Source organism: Oryctolagus cuniculus, chromosome 1, assembly GCF_964237555.1.
Source record: "Oryctolagus cuniculus chromosome 1, mOryCun1.1, whole genome shotgun sequence".
Taxonomy (NCBI): Eukaryota; Metazoa; Chordata; class Mammalia; order Lagomorpha; family Leporidae; genus Oryctolagus; species Oryctolagus cuniculus.
Window position 1 is genome coordinate 157,411,287 of NC_091432.1, and position 15,771 is coordinate 157,427,057.

A 15,771-nucleotide genomic window follows, 5' to 3' on the forward strand; every position below is an offset into this window, starting at 1 on the left:
TTATAATCCTGAATTTGCCCCCCAGGAGGCTTAACAATCTGGCTTGGGATCATATTTCTCAGGTATTTTTCATAATCTAGTTCAGTCTCTGCTGACCCAGCACTGCCCTAAGATCAAACAATGGTTGTGACAAAGAGCCATGCTGGCTGTATTTGAAACCTACTGAAAACAAAATACAACAACAGTAATATTTAGCTCTGATATAAAGTGGAGGAGCTAAGTCACATTAGGAGGACCCACAGACCCCTGTAGAAGCCATTTAAGTATGCCTTTCAAATCTCCTTCTGGAGATAGCCTCCAGCCACCACCCCTTTGGATCCACCAGATTGGATCATAGTGGGTTCACGTTGAGCTCACATATACCCTAGACTATCCCCAGACAACGATCAAGCATGGTAGTGGAAACTAAATAGAGCTGGGTTTTGGTTGACCAACACAGGACCCCTTCAATGAATACAACTTAAACACCAAGAAATCTAAGATGTTTTCAGAGCTCTACTACAGTCTGAGACCTATGCTACCCAGCCTTTGGTTCCTTCTCCTTCACAGGTGTCAGACCTGCATTGCCACCTGAAAGCTCTCCCCACCTGCTCTTCTCCCTGTTCTCTTCTCTTTCACAAGTGTTTCCCTCCAAATATCTTCTGTAAGTAATGTGGTTTGATGTCTACTTCTTTTTTTTTTTTTTTTAGAGTAAACCATTCCTTTAATTTTTTAACTTTTATTTAATAAATATAAATTTCCAAAGTACAGCTTTTGGATTACAGTGGCTCCCCCCCCCCGCCATAACTTCCCTCCCACCTGCAACCCTCCCATCTCCCGCTCCCTCTCCCATTCCATTCACATCAAGATTCATTTTCAATTCTCTTTATATACAGAAGATCAATTTAGTATATATTAAGTAAAGATTTCAGCAGTTTGCGCCCACACAGAAACACAAAGTGTAAAGTACTGTTTGATTACTAGTTATAGCATTAATTCACATTGTACAACACATTAAGGACAGAGATCCTACATGAGGAGTAAGTGCACAGTGACTCCTGTTGTTGACTTAACAAATTGACACTCTTGTTTATGGCATCAGTAATCACCCTAGGCTCTTGTCATGAGTTGCCAAGGCTATGGAAGCTTTTTGAGTTCGACAACTCTGATCATATTTAGACAAGGTCATAGTCAAAGTGGAAGTTCTCTCCTCCCTTCAGAGAAAGGCACCTCCTTCTTTGATAGCCCATTCTTTCCACTGGGATCTCACTCACAGAGATCTTTCATTTAGTTTTTTTTTGTTTTTGTTTTTTTTTTTTTTGTTTTTTGTTTTTTTTTTGTTTTTTTTGCCAGAGTGTCTTGGCTTTCCATGCCTGAAATACCCTCATGGCCTCTTCAGCCAGATCCGAATGCCTTAAGGGCTGATTCTGAGGCCAGAGTGCTGTTTAGAACATCTGCCATTCTATGAGTCGGCTGTGTATCCCTCTTCCCATGTTGGATCGTTCTCTCCTTTTTAATTCTATCAGTTAGTATTAGCAGACACTAGTCTTGTTTATGTGATCCCTTTGACACTTAATCCTATCATTATAATCAAATGTGAAGTGAAACTGATCACTTGGACTAGTGAGTTTGCAATGGTACATGCCACCTTGATGGGATTGTATTGGAATCCCTGGCACATTTCTAACTTTACCATTTGGGGCAAGTCCAATTGAGCATGTCCCAAATTGTACATCTCTTCCCTCTCTTATTCCCACTCTTATATTTAACAGGGATCACTCTTCAGTTAAATTTAAACACTCTAGAATAATTGCATGTTAATTAAAGAGTTCAACAAATAGTATTAAGTAGAACAAAAAAAAAACTAAAAGGGATAAAGTATTAAGTTGTTCATCAACAGTCAGGACAAGGGCTGATCAAGTCACTGTTTCTCATAGTGTGCATTTCACTTCAACAGGTTTCCTTTTTGGTGCTCGGTTAGTTGTCACTGATCAGGGAGAACATATGATATTTGTCCCTTTGATGTCTACTTCTAAAGAGACCTGAAATGAGTCATTCTGCAAAAGAACTCCCTGAAAATAAAAATGTATTTAAACCACAGAAATAATCCTAAAAGAAAACATGTGTTATTCCATGTATGAATCACAAAAATATCACTCCTAAATGTGGACAGTACAATATAAGATGAAGAAACTTAGAGAGCTACGTTTCAGAAGATGCTCTCTTACCTTGGAAGCTCATTTCTCAAAAGAGTTGTTGATGCTGAGTATACAAGGATGTGAACTCCTGTTTATTACCACTCAAAATGTCTCCAAACTATCTCCTTGTGGTGGAATGTCAACCTCAACATCTCCTCTCAGGAGACGTTTCAAAGATGGGATGTGAAGAGGATGGGTAGAAGGAATAGTCAGGGGATGATACATTACAGCAAAAATTTGACATTAATGTCAGTCGGACTGTAGTTAGAGTCCCAATGTTTAATTATCTGTGTTCTTATTGATGAATTAACTGACCTCTCTGAATCCCAATTCCCTCAACTGTAAAAATACTAATCAACTCCATCTTGACAAGTTGCTATAAAGGTAAGAGTTAATGTACGTGCCTGCTTAGAACATCATAGGTGGTAACTCTCTACTCTTGCTCCTTCTAGAATTTCCCCCACCTGCCACATCTACGAAGACAAGCAGAAAAGAGGTGGCAAAGTAGACTCCTTGTTCATCCACGAGCAATATACAAAAAGCTCTCAAGCAGAAAAGTTGAACGCCTTTTCCTTTATTCACAATTCAAATATTTACTTAGATGATCTCATCATCTGATATCAGCTCAAGCTGCTTCCAAATGCCACCTTAGTGCCTCCTTTTCTCCTTGTAAGGTTATCAAACTCTACAGCCTCTTTCTCTTTATTATGCCTACATCATCTTTGGGACTCCAAGTATCTTGCCAGCAAAGATATCCTCATCCTACTGCCTTAAGCTCGTTCTTTGAATTCTACTAAATCAAACGATATCACTTCTTCCTATATGATTCATAGCATACATATTAGATAATCTCCCTATGTTTTAGTATTTCAATAATAGAAAGTTCTGTCCTGATCATTACTCATTACTCATTACTAGGCACTCAGTAAAATGGTAAAATATATGGTGTTTTGTAAATGGTAAACTGTGACTCTGAGAAATCAGAAGACTAATTGACCTTACATATCTCATGGTACTTGTTTAATTTGTACATAATCAATGAATTATGATACATGTTTGTAAGTGACTAGGTGTTGAGCTTCTATGGGGATGAAGAGGGAAGTTCCAAGATCCCCAAGAAAAACACAATAGATTAGTAATCCCTCACAACTCCCACCACCCCATGCCAAAAGTTTTCTGACTCTTTTCATCCTTTCCTCTACAACAAGAGGTCATAGATGGATCTATTTTTACAGTGCTTTCTAAATGTAGATTTTCAATATGTTTTGGTTTCTCTTCCCTTGCATCCATATAGAATGGCTTAGTTAAGCTAACATATTAACCATCTTAAAAGAAACAAATCAACCACGGCCCCTTTAGAATATTTTACCACAAAAATCATCTCAGTCCTGGGCTTAAAACTTCTCTCTTCCTCCTGGTATGTCTGGGTTCTTTGAAAATCAAGATTATAAGTTCTTAGGAAACTTAAGGATGTTTGGTCAATGGTTTTATCTATGGGGTCATGACAGATGGAATACTCGGCTATCTACTGTGATCATCTTATAAAACAGACTGGACACTTCTATGAGGTCATTGTTTAGAGAATCAAGTAAACAAGTCAGGCGGGGGAAATAGTGAATTTGTCATGCTATCTGAGAAGCTTAGAATGGCAAGTTTATTACAAAAGGTGAAAATGTGACCCAATCATGACACCTTCTTCCCTTTGAGATAAATATATCATTAAACTGAGTCAGTCAACATTTCAGGAGCAGTAAGAATGGTGTTGGAGATTATACCAGGAATATTACTAATGGTATACAGGATGCAGAAAGAACACCAGACTAGGAGCCCCTCATAAGCCATGAAACTGATCACACTCCTAAGATTCAAAGTTCCCCTAATTCAGAATGTGGGGCATGGCATGGATTTGATAATCTTATCATTTTCTTTCCAGAATCATTCAGTGGCTCCTCATTAAGTTCAGAATACACTTATTACTAACTTTATTTCATTTAAAAGACATTTTATGACCTTGCTCTATCCACATTTATAGTATTTTATAACACTGTCATCCCTGTACCTCAGTTCTGTCTAAGAACTGTTTGCCTTTTGAAAAGCTATGGCTTTGGCTGGCGCTGCGGCTCACTAGGCTAATCCTCTGCCTTGCGGCGCCGGCACACTGGGTTCTAGTCCCGGTCGGGGTGCCGGATTCTGTCCCGATTGCCCCTCTTGCAGGCCAGCTCTCTGCTGTGGCCAGGGAGTGCAGTGGAGGATGACCCTAGTGCTTGGGCCCTGCACCCCATGGGAGACCAGGATAAGTACCTGGCTCCTGCCATCGGATCAGCGCGGTGCGCCGGCCGCAGCGCACCAGCAGTGGCAGCCATTGGAGGGTGAACCAACGGCAAAAGGAAAAAAAAAAAAAAGCTATGGCTTTTTTAAAAAAGAATATTTACCATGTGCAATATGCTGTGCATTCTATGGTCTTTGACATATTATCTCACTTGAGGCTGCCTGAAGTAGCTACTATGATTTTCCCCCATTTTACATGGGAGAGCGCTTCCAAGCTCAGTCTCAGATAAAATCTCACCATGTAGGGGGTCCTGAGGTTGCAATTAAGTGCAATAAGTCAAATGCTGACAGATAAATACTGCACATTTTCACTTAAGTGTGGAATCTAAGACAATTGAACTCATCAAAGCAAAGAGAATGGTGGTTATCAGAGGCTGGGTGGTTGGGGGAATGATAATAAAAGGGTAGAAAGCTTCAATTGGGTAAGGAGTACGTTTAATTCTGTAGGATTATTTTTTTAGTTCTATTACACAACATGGTGAATAAAGCTAATAAATGAGTGCTGTACATTTCAATATTGCTTATGTCTCAAATGCTGTCACTAAAATGTCTAATATTTGAGATGCTAAATAGGTTGATTCATTTGATTTTGTCATTGCATATTGCTTTCAAAAATCATAAAAAGACTTTGTAATAAAAATTAAATTAAAAACAGAAAGAGATATTATTACAATTCTAACAGGCTATGCAATACATAAACACTAATACTATCAATTCTAAGGAATAGGCAGAAACTGAAATCTTTATATAGTGCTGGTGGCAATATTGAATAGTACAGCCATACTGAAAAACCAGCAATTCCTTAAAAATTTAAGCATATACTTATTCAGAAAGTCCTACACATCTACCCAACAAAAAAGAAAGCATATGTCCACATAAAGATATGTGTGCAAATATTCACAGCAGCATTATTTAAAATAAGCAAAAAACAAAAACTGGGAACAATGCAAATATCCATGTTGGTGAATGGATAAACAGGAGAGAGTACAGCCATGCAATGCAAGACAACTCTGCAATCAAAAATTAAAACAAATGACTGATACATGAAACAGGAGAGATGAATCTCAAAAACATAATACTAAGTGAAAGATACCAGACTCAAAAGACTAAATGTCATATTATTTCTTTTATAATAGGAAATGAATTTATATAAAATGCAAAACTGTAGAGGCAGAGTGCAGAACCAGTGGTTGCTTGAGACTGGGGTTGGGAAAAGGGATTGACTGCAAACAAACACAAAGGAGCTTCAAGGGAGGTGATTGAAATATTTTAAAATTGGGTTGTGATGATGGCTGTACAGCTGTGTATGTTTACTGAAAATTATTGAACTATACCCTTACATGGGGTGAATTTTGTAGTCTCTAAATTATGCCTCAATAAAACTTCTGAAAATTGATCCAAGAAAAAAGGTAAAATTTAATCCAGAGACCACATCCTCTAAGAAACCCAAGGCTCCCAAACAGAATTAGCAACCACTTACTCAGGGCTCCTGAGTAACTGCTTTTGTTTTTAATTTTGCTAATCATATTGTGGACACCATACTGTGAACTAGCTGCCTATCTATCTTTGTCCTATTATTATGAGTACCACAAGGTCAAGCACCATGTCATCTTTGTAAAACAAGTGCCATGTTTATACTTGGTAAATAAATGCCAAACTGAAATGAAAGGTTCAACTGACAGAGATGAGTGAAGATTAAAACAATGTCTGCCACCGCGTTTTATTCTTGTTCTATGACTTGCTTTGTTCACTTAAGAGACTGGAAACCTTCCTTAAAGCTTGCATGTTCTGGTCTTGGACACAGAAATTGATTTCTGTAGTTCTTATCTCAAGGCTCCACAAATCTTTCTGTCAATCTGGAATTGTCAGTGAATAAAATTTATTAAGCCTCTGTTGGGTGAGTACTGGATTAGGGATGGAAAAGAAGATGTAGCAGGCCTAATCCCTTCTTTAGGAAGTTCGTGATTTAGGAAGTATAAGAGTCTAAATCAAAACAACTGTGAAATATACACTTCAATACTATGAATAGGAGGTCTGGTTGTTTCCCTCATTCATGCTATAATCTAAATAAAATTTAGTCTCACTTGCTATCCTCCCAAAATTCCTTGAATTATCAATTCCCCAATCTCTTTCTTGAAACTTTTCCACCCTTAAGCTCTCAGACATCTCTCATCTGTTCACTATTTTAAAAACAGTGTGTGGAATTGCACTGTTGTCAGAGACTTGAATTGCTCCCAAATGATTTTTCAATAGGGGTAATGATCATTTTGGTACTGCAATGCAATAATTGTCATTTTGGTAATATAATGAGTTACTACTTGTTTTGGTATTATTTGAAAATTAGAATTTAGTATTTCTTAGATTTTATATTTAGCTTTATTTAGTACTATTGACTAATACTAAACAGAAGGTTTTTTTGAGAAGTGAAGACATTAATACAAAGTATAAAAGTTCTAATTCCCTAAGAACCCAATAAGATTTTCCAAAAAGCACATCTTCAAACCCTTCCTTTATTCTTTTCCAAATCCAGAGATAAGACTATTTGCTTCATCTTTAAGCTCTGAGCTCACCTTCATTCAGTAGTGTGCTTTCCCATTTGATCACATTATCATAGACCTACTATTTATTCCCATCTATATGTCTATATATTTTTTCTTTTCTTTCTTTCATTCCTTTTTAGACAGGCTAAAATGCCTTAGCCAGCCCTGGCAGAAGGGGCCACAGGGTTTCAAAATAATGCAAGGAAAAACCCATCCTTCCTCCTACACTGTTGTGTAGGGACACTTACGTTGAAATCATACAGCACACCAAAGTTTGCTGCCGATGCCTCTTCAGCTCTGGGAACCGTTTTCCTAGGTAAACTGCCGTATGGCAAACCCCAGAGGTACTATAAGGAGAAGTAAAGAAAGCATTAATAACTGGAAATGAAGTCTGAGCCACACATGGGATCACAAATGGTTTTGTTTAAAAGCACTTCTGAAACTTTTTCATGGAGTCTCCATGTGGGGTCCCATTTTCTGAGAATCGACTACTAAATCCAGAGTTCAGAACAAAGGGAGTGCTAAGGACCCAACATCGTGAGCTCAGTGGACCACCAGCATTGGGCCCACCACATCTCCCAGGAGGTTTGCTAAGACGCTCCACTTCCACCACCACCCCAAACTGGGCTGATGTAGAGCGTGTCTGCTAAGGAGAGTTGACTTCTTGGAGCACAGTTGTGTTCAGCAGAACTGCTGAAACACCTCCGAGGGCTAGGGGTCCAGGGATTCTCTCCCAGAAGTCAAGGAAGGGAGGACTCAAGAACACAAATTGTGTAATTTGAGGATGTAAGTGGGCATACTTGCATCTGATTGTGCTATCAACTTGATCCCTAATTCAGGGCAAATGCCCCCAATTTGGTTTACCCTATTAGGAGAGAATCACATGGGGGAAAATAGCACTGGAGAACAGCTGGCCCCTACAGGGCAAGAATAGGGTCACAGGAAAGCACGTTGATGAGAAGGGGGAAAAACACCTCTTAGGCCCCAGGGCTTGCCAAGTGCATGCTGATCCTTATGTCACGTGGAAGCTTCCCTGCCCTGGGCTGGGGGCAGAGAATGAATACAGCTTGAAGTCTAAGTGCAGACTCTGCCTGGGCAAGGTCTAGAAATCAGGCCCTGTATCTGCCACACAGGCTGCACCATCTTCCACGGCAACCTTCAGTCCTTCTGGCTTCCTGGGTAGGAACAGAATAGAAATGGGTTCTACGAGTCTGTCTCATCTCAGCTGGGGACACAGAAGACACATGAGATTAAGTGTCAGACTTGCTAAGGAACGATGTGAGCTCAGGGCAAAAGGACATATACCTCAAAGGGTGCTGAGGATGCTGGGAAGAGGCAGAGAATAAACATGGTCTTGTTGCCAGCAGATGAACAGCCAAGGCCACTGGTCAAGACTCGCCTGCGGGGCACCTGTCCTTATCCTCTTTGGTTCTTACCCTGGAGTTAGTAATCATCCGCAAGGAAATAGGATGCCCCTCAATATTTAACCCAAGCCTCTAAAAAAAGCATTCAAAGCCAATATGTGTCCTAGCTCCCAGAATACATCCCATCCTACACATACTCACTGTATTCACTGCATGGGAGAGATTCTGTATTTTCAGACTTCAAATGAATTAGTGAGAGCCCTTAATTTCCCCCACAAGGAGGCAGCATGGTGTGAGAGAAAGTAACCGTGACTGATTAAACTCTATTTACACCTGTGTCTGACACTAAACGGTATCACAGTGGCCAGTGAGACAGTGAAGGAATTTCAGGCTTCCTTAGAGAGATGAGCAAAACTAAAGCTGGGGTTACTTTCAAGTGAATGAAATGCATAGAAAATTTTGCACTACCTGAAAGTTTACAGGACTTCAGATCTACATTCTCTCCCTACAATGAGCCACACAGCCTTCGACTTCCAGAATTATCAGGGACTATAAATCTAATGAATTAGAGTGCAAAATCTTGGGAAGAAGATAAAATCATGGGTCCTATTCCAGAATGGCTTAATAAAACACACATACACACACACGCACACACACACAAAACTCTCCAAACTCTCTGAGATGTTCACTCAGTTTTCATATGCTTCAAATGGGGGGAGAAAAATTCTTCTAATGTCGACCTCTGAGGGCTGTTGTGAGGCTCGGTAAGTAAAAGAAATGCTAGCGCATTTCCACTATTAAAAGCTAAAACCCCTTTTGAATACAGGGCACCATTAATAGTTAATACTATTATGCTAATGAGGAGATCTGGTTCAGAAGCAGGCACTGATTTGAAGCGATGAAGATTAAGAAGTCACAGAAAACATCAGCTTGTGTCTATTGCCACTGCTGCCTTGGAAAAATTACTACTGAAATAATGGTACTTTTCTAGGATCAATAAAATCTAACTCAACTTCTGTGGTAAACATTCAAAGACCCCAGCATCACTTGATTTTTGTCCTTACCTGGGCTCAAAGACAGCTTTGAGCAGATGGTTTTATTTTCTGACTTTGTTCCTAAAAGTCCCCATCCCACCTCACCCCACTGCACGTGTGTGTGTGTGTGTGTGTGTACATGTGTGTGTGTTTGCATGTGTGTATATCTGGGCCATGTTCACATTTGGGAAGAGAGTGTGCTCATCTTATGTCTTCTCAGTATAAAGAAGCTAGATGCTTCGAATTCCATTAAGAAGCATTGCTTTAAAAGCCAATTTGGCAAAATAAATCAAAACATCTCACAAGGTATCAAAGCGTCCTCTTCAGCAATGGTTCTTAACATCAGGCTCAGGGACCACCTTGAGAATCTGCGAGAAACCATGAACTTTTCCACATAAAACACGCACTTAAATACACATAGGACATTTGTTATCCATCATTGCAGGCTCACACACTCTTTGGAGAAAGGACCAGGACCTTTGGTCCATGAGCACCGTCGTGAAGGTTAACCTTGTCATAAGTCCTCCGATTCTAAGAGGTGAATGTAACCAGATAGTAATTCTACACTGAAAGAAGAGATACAAATTTTTCTAGGAGAATGATCGATTCCATGAGAAACTTTTCAACACCTTTTGTAAAAACTGAAAGCCAGTTCTCACCTCTGGCAGTATGATGAGGGTGAATGTCAGGATAAAGAGAACCATGTTTACTCCATACATCCATCTCAGGAAGAGGAAGTAGGAGGCCACTGACGAGCCGAACTGGCCTATGACAAAGAAAACAAAAGGGTTGAAAGGGAGATCAAAGCAAGACAGAACAAAAGCTCAATATTGGTGACCCTCCAAGATAAATGTGCTACTTCGGATGCATGAGTCCTCTTCACATTTACATGCTCTAGCATTATTCTTTCTTTGTTCAGGAACAGGACGCGTTAACCACGATGGACATGCTCCTTGGCAGGGAGCATGGAAAATGCACCTGTGGAGACTGTGACTTACCCCTCCGGAGTGTATCCTGGGAAGAGCTACCTTTTGCTTGGCAGCTATGACTGCCATCAGCAGAACCGATGTTCTTTGATGAGTTAACACAGGTAAATGAACAAATACAGGCAAAGTGCTAGCTATGGTCTCTGGCCAGAAGTTAACTACCATTATGATTATTATTGCAGTTGTCTCTCTCTCAAGCAAACAATGTCCTTTTCAAATACCTTTCCCACATCCCTTATCAATGGTTTTCCACCTGGTCATCCAGTGTTGTTTTCTCTCAATTCTGGCATTTTCAGGGACAGTGGAGAAGCTGAAATCAATTCATTCTCTCACTCCAAACATCTTTACCAAGGATCTTCTGCCAGGAATTACCTTTGAGCCAAAGCACAATGTCACAGTTGGGCTGGCTGTTCTTATAGAACATACATCCCAATGAGGTGTGAAAACAAGCATGCAAGATATACCAGTAAACTTCAACTTATTCTTGGAAAATGGACTTAAAAGATGAATTCAATACAATGTAAAAATATTTAGCATCCATGCATAGTTTTTTCATAATAGGCCTTTTCCATGAACTGTTTCTTGAAAACAAATTATGATGTGTGTGTGTAGATATGTATATGTGTGTTTGTGTACTAATAACTAGAAGAGTCTGATAAGGGGAAAGTAAAGTATTGATAGGGTTTGCTTTTGATAGGTTTGTTGAGGAGGGTATATCATAGAAGATGAAACCCAAAGAGAAATCTGAAGTTTGAGGATGAGGCATCAATACTCATAGTTGGGGAAGGCAGCTCAACCAGAGCAAAGGGGAGGAACAAACACTGTGGGGCAGATGTTGTGGTATGGAGAGGGGAGGGGGATTTAAGCACTATATGGGACACCCACGTCCCAAATCTTAGTGTTTGGGATTGAGTCCTGCCTCTGTGTTGTTGTTGTTGTTGACAGGCAGAGTTAGATAGTGAGAGAGAGAGAGACAGAAAGAAAGGTCTTCCTTCTGCTGGTTCACTCCCCAAATGGCCGCTACAGCGGCACGCTGCGCCAATCCGAAACCAGGAGCCAGGTGCTTCTCCTGGTCTCCCATGCGGATGCAGGGCCCAGGCACTTGGGCCATCCTCCACTGCCTTCCCAGGCCACAGCAGAGAGCTGGACTGGAAGAGGAGCAACTGGGACAGAATCCGGCACCCCAACTGGGACTAGAACCCCGAGTGCTGGCGCCCCGGGCGGAGGATTAGCCTAGTGAGCCAGTGAGCCGCAGCGCTGGCCCTGCCTCTGCTTTTGATCAAACTTCCTGCTAATGTGTACCCTGGGAGGCAACAGACGATGGTTCAAGTATCTGGGTCCGTACCACCCTTCTGGGAGATCTGGGTGGAGTTCCTGACTTCTGGCTTCAGTCTGGCCCAGCCCTGATTATTGTGAGCATTTGGGAAATGACCCAGTGGATGGAGAATCAATTGATTTTTCATTCTATCTATCTATCTATCTCTATATCACTGTTCTGTTGGTCTGCCTTTCATATAAATATGGAAAGAAAGAAAAAACAAAGATTCTGGAGAGTTAAGATCTTGGAGCTGTTGATGAACAAAACTAAGGCTGGGTGATTGGAATGCCATGAATGCCAGGTGAATGTGAACAGAGAGGCCAAACCACATTGTGTAGGGCCTCTTACGGCAAGGTAAAAAAGAGAGGACTTTATTCAAAATGGGATGAGAAGTCATCGGCAAATGTTAAGCACCAGGACTGGAGGCAGAGAGGAATAAACATGGCTTTAGGAAAAAAAAAAGACTTCAGGCTGGTGCCATGGCTCACTTGATTAATCCTCCGCCTGCGGTGCCAGCATCCCATATGGGCACCGGGTTCTAGTCCCAGCTGCTCCTCTTCCAGTCCAGCTCTCTGATGTGGCCCGGGAAGGCAGTGGAGGATGGCCCAAATGCTTGGGTCCCTGCACCCACGTGGGAGACCAGCAAGAAGTACCTGGCTCCTGGCTTCGGGTTGACACAGCACCGGCCGTAGCAGCCATTTGGGGAGTGAACCAATGGAGGAAGGAAGACCTTTCTCTCTCTCTCTCTCTCTCTCACTCTCTATAGCTCTACCTGTCAAAAAATAATAAAAATAAATAAATTTAAAAAAAAGACTTCAGCTTTGGGGAATTAATTGGGAGGTGGTAGGCAAAAATGTTCTGCTCATTTCCACCTGCCCCAAACTGTGAGAAGTGATCTGTGCAATTCTTAATGACTGAAAAACAAGTGAAAACATCCTTTTTTAGCAAAGAATGAAAGCATAAAGAGAAGGCAAAGAAGAAGAAGGGGAGGAAGAGGAAGAAGACAGGACAGTGGAAGGAAGAGACAGGAGGTCTAAGTGTCAGATTGAGATTTCATAGATTTACAAAAACCAAAATTCTTTGAGGATCACAAGACTCAGTATCATGTTGGAAGTTTTCTCAGTCTTCCCAATTATAATTTGCAGTTACTCAGGAAAAAATAAATGAACAGTCTCTTCCACCTGCCTCATTTAGCCAAAGGCCTCTCATGGCAGCAGCTGTCTTGAGCACTCAGGCATTGAAACATTATCAGCAGGGAGACAATGTTATTGGAGAAGGGAGGTTCAGGTGGTGAGAATTGCAGCCTCTACTTCCGAAGACGAGGTCAACTTCCCACGGGAATAATGCCTCTACTTCCGGAAGTTAGTCTATTCTTTATGTGCCATTTTACTCATCCCTATAACACAAGGTAGTTTATTTTAGGAACATAAAAGGAAGTTAATGTCTAAATAGATATTTTGGAAGAAATTAATGATTTTTGAAATCTGAGTATTTGTTTCTCTTTAAGCAGAAAAGAGAAACTTGAGTTCATTTCTAGGGGTATAGTTTTATAAGTTCTGTAAAGGAACACAGATCTGTATAAGATGTCTAAGAGTGGGTGATGCCCCCATTTCTGTGCCCAGGTGCAATGGTTTGTCTGCGGAAATTCTAAAGCAGATCCTCGCCTCCCAGGACATCTGATCAGCTACCTGGCTCCCGGTGATTTCATATCGTTTCATGGCTGTTATCTGTGTTCTCTGGTAACGACTGCCCAAGGACAACTCGGCCAGGCTCACTCATCATGTTTTATTGAAAGCAGTATACTCCCAACCTCTTAGTCACCACAGTTACATATTTACTAGAGGAGAACTTCCTTCTCTGGGTGTCTGGACTACGTTTTCCAAGCACAGGACACTGACCCAACCCTCTCCCCCTCCCTCCCTCTCTCCTTTCCTTCCTACTTTCCTTTGTACAGTGTTAGTCTTCTAATGGCCACTATAGCACATCTTCTCCCAGCACCCATACACATCCCTTAACAAATAAATTTCTTAAGCTGTGTACAGGGTAAAAATGTACCTAACTGCAAAAGAGAGAGAATCGAATTAAGAGGCTTTAGAAAGTATCTCCTCTTCCCAACACACACATTCCCATTTTGCTTTGAAACACACATTACAGTCTAAACCTTCCAAACTCCAATTTTCTGACTTGAAAGTGGCTTCACAACTCTTTTATTTGGAGGTAGATTCTTTACAGAACCCTAAGTATAAATAAAATAAATTTCAGGAAATCAAATTTCATTAAGATTAACATGATTTTAGGAAAGACCCAGTCACAGGCTGAAGAGACCAAAGAATCCAAAAAACAGTGTTCCTTACGCAGCAGACCTACAAGTGGCAGAGGGCAAAGCCAATGACAAGCGAAGACACTGAAAGTGAAAAAATGAATCAACTTGTTTACATCAGTCCCCACAGGACCTTTCCCTGTCTCAACACAAAGATGAAAGGGAAGAAACCTTCCCTCTTTACCCCCATTTATTCTGGTGATTCTATCCTGCTGGAGGTGGTTGACTAAAATTGGTATTCACTAACAAATCACAAAACCTTAGCATAGTGTGGCAGAAGGAGCATTAATGATAAAAAGGAATTATCCTATACTTAGTCTCTGAGATAACAGTGATTGATTCTCATAAGAAACAAAAGTGGTAGTAATAATAATAATAACAATAATAATAGCGAATCTTTATGGCAAATTCTGTGTATTGAAAACTTACTAGTGTCAATGAGACCTGGAAGAGTTTATTTACTAATACCACTGTATGGATCAGGAAACAATAGCTTAAATACAGCAGTTCACAGACACAATACTTGGTTAATAATAATTAACATTTACTGAATCCTTGTTTCAGACACTTATTTGATCTATGGGTATTAACTAATTTAATCATGATCAAATTCCCAAGAGTTAAAACTACTATACTCCATTGTATAGAAACTTGGGCTTACAGGTTAACTAGTTAGTAAATTATGGAGCCAGGATTACAGAGGCAGTTACAACAATAGTAAATGGTGGAGACAAATAGACTCGATCTGTAAGTGTTTGGCTCCAAATCTAGGTCTTTCTTCACCATGATGCTATAGAGTCCCTCAATTAGAACCATAAAATTAAGTTTTTTAGGACTATGATGTATTCAATAACTGGGCAATTAAAGTGTACATCTGAAAAAAAATCTATATATAACATCCACCAGCTAAGGCCAACAAAATCTATAAACTGTAAGGTGCTCAAAAATGATCAGTTTGTTTTTTCCATTAGTCTATCATAAATTTTTCTTCCATAGTAAATAATAAATGTATTAAAACAAAGTGTTAACATGAGACCTTGAGTTTATTAATATTATATTTCCTGAATTTTCTTGCATTCCCTTAAATTGTTAACATTTTGCTTCTCCTCTGGTTATTATTATTAAAGAAAAATAATTTGTAGTATGTCATCATATGTAATTTTCTCCCAGAGAGATGGGTAATAAGACAAACAGATAAGTATGAGTATTTCTGAATGGGAATAGACCAATCAAATGACCTGCTAACTGAATCTAATATAAATATCTTTATGTTAATCTAGTATACGAAGCACAGTTTGTTTGTTTTTTCAAACAAGTATGGGGTAGGGAATTAAATGACAAATTTGATTTGTATTTTCAGGTGTTCTTATGCCAGGAAAGAAATATGAAGTTTATTCTGAAGCTATTTCCAGTCTGAAGAATAGGTCTACCAGGTCGATCACATCATAATTTTGATGCTGTAATCTTCTGTTAGGAAAAAAAAATCAGCTTTACTTCTGAGAAAGACTTGTGATCTCTAGCTTGACACGTATTCAATGATCTCATCTAAAGTCTCAGTAGTAATGTTGGCATCACAGTCAGTACATATTATTTTTTCTGGGCATACAAGTATGCAGCTTCTACAGAGAAATATGCAAGGCAATGTGGTTAATAAGGTGCATCCATGAGTGTAACCATGGGTGTTAGATATGACTCCTTGATTAG

General features: G+C 40.0%; 1 protein-coding gene across 1 annotated transcript in view; it reads right to left on the bottom strand.

Moving 5' to 3' along the window:
• Positions 1-15,771, bottom strand: part of TMC1 (transmembrane channel like 1) — a 205,407-nt gene that overhangs the window by 65,864 nt on the left and 123,772 nt on the right. The window contains exons 7-8 of the mRNA XM_051858747.2: positions 10,103-10,209; positions 7,294-7,392 (exon numbers count right to left, since the gene is read on the bottom strand). Of these exons, the coding sequence (XP_051714707.2) occupies positions 7,294-7,392; positions 10,103-10,209 (206 nt within the window). The remainder of the gene's footprint in view (positions 1-7,293; positions 7,393-10,102; positions 10,210-15,771) is intronic.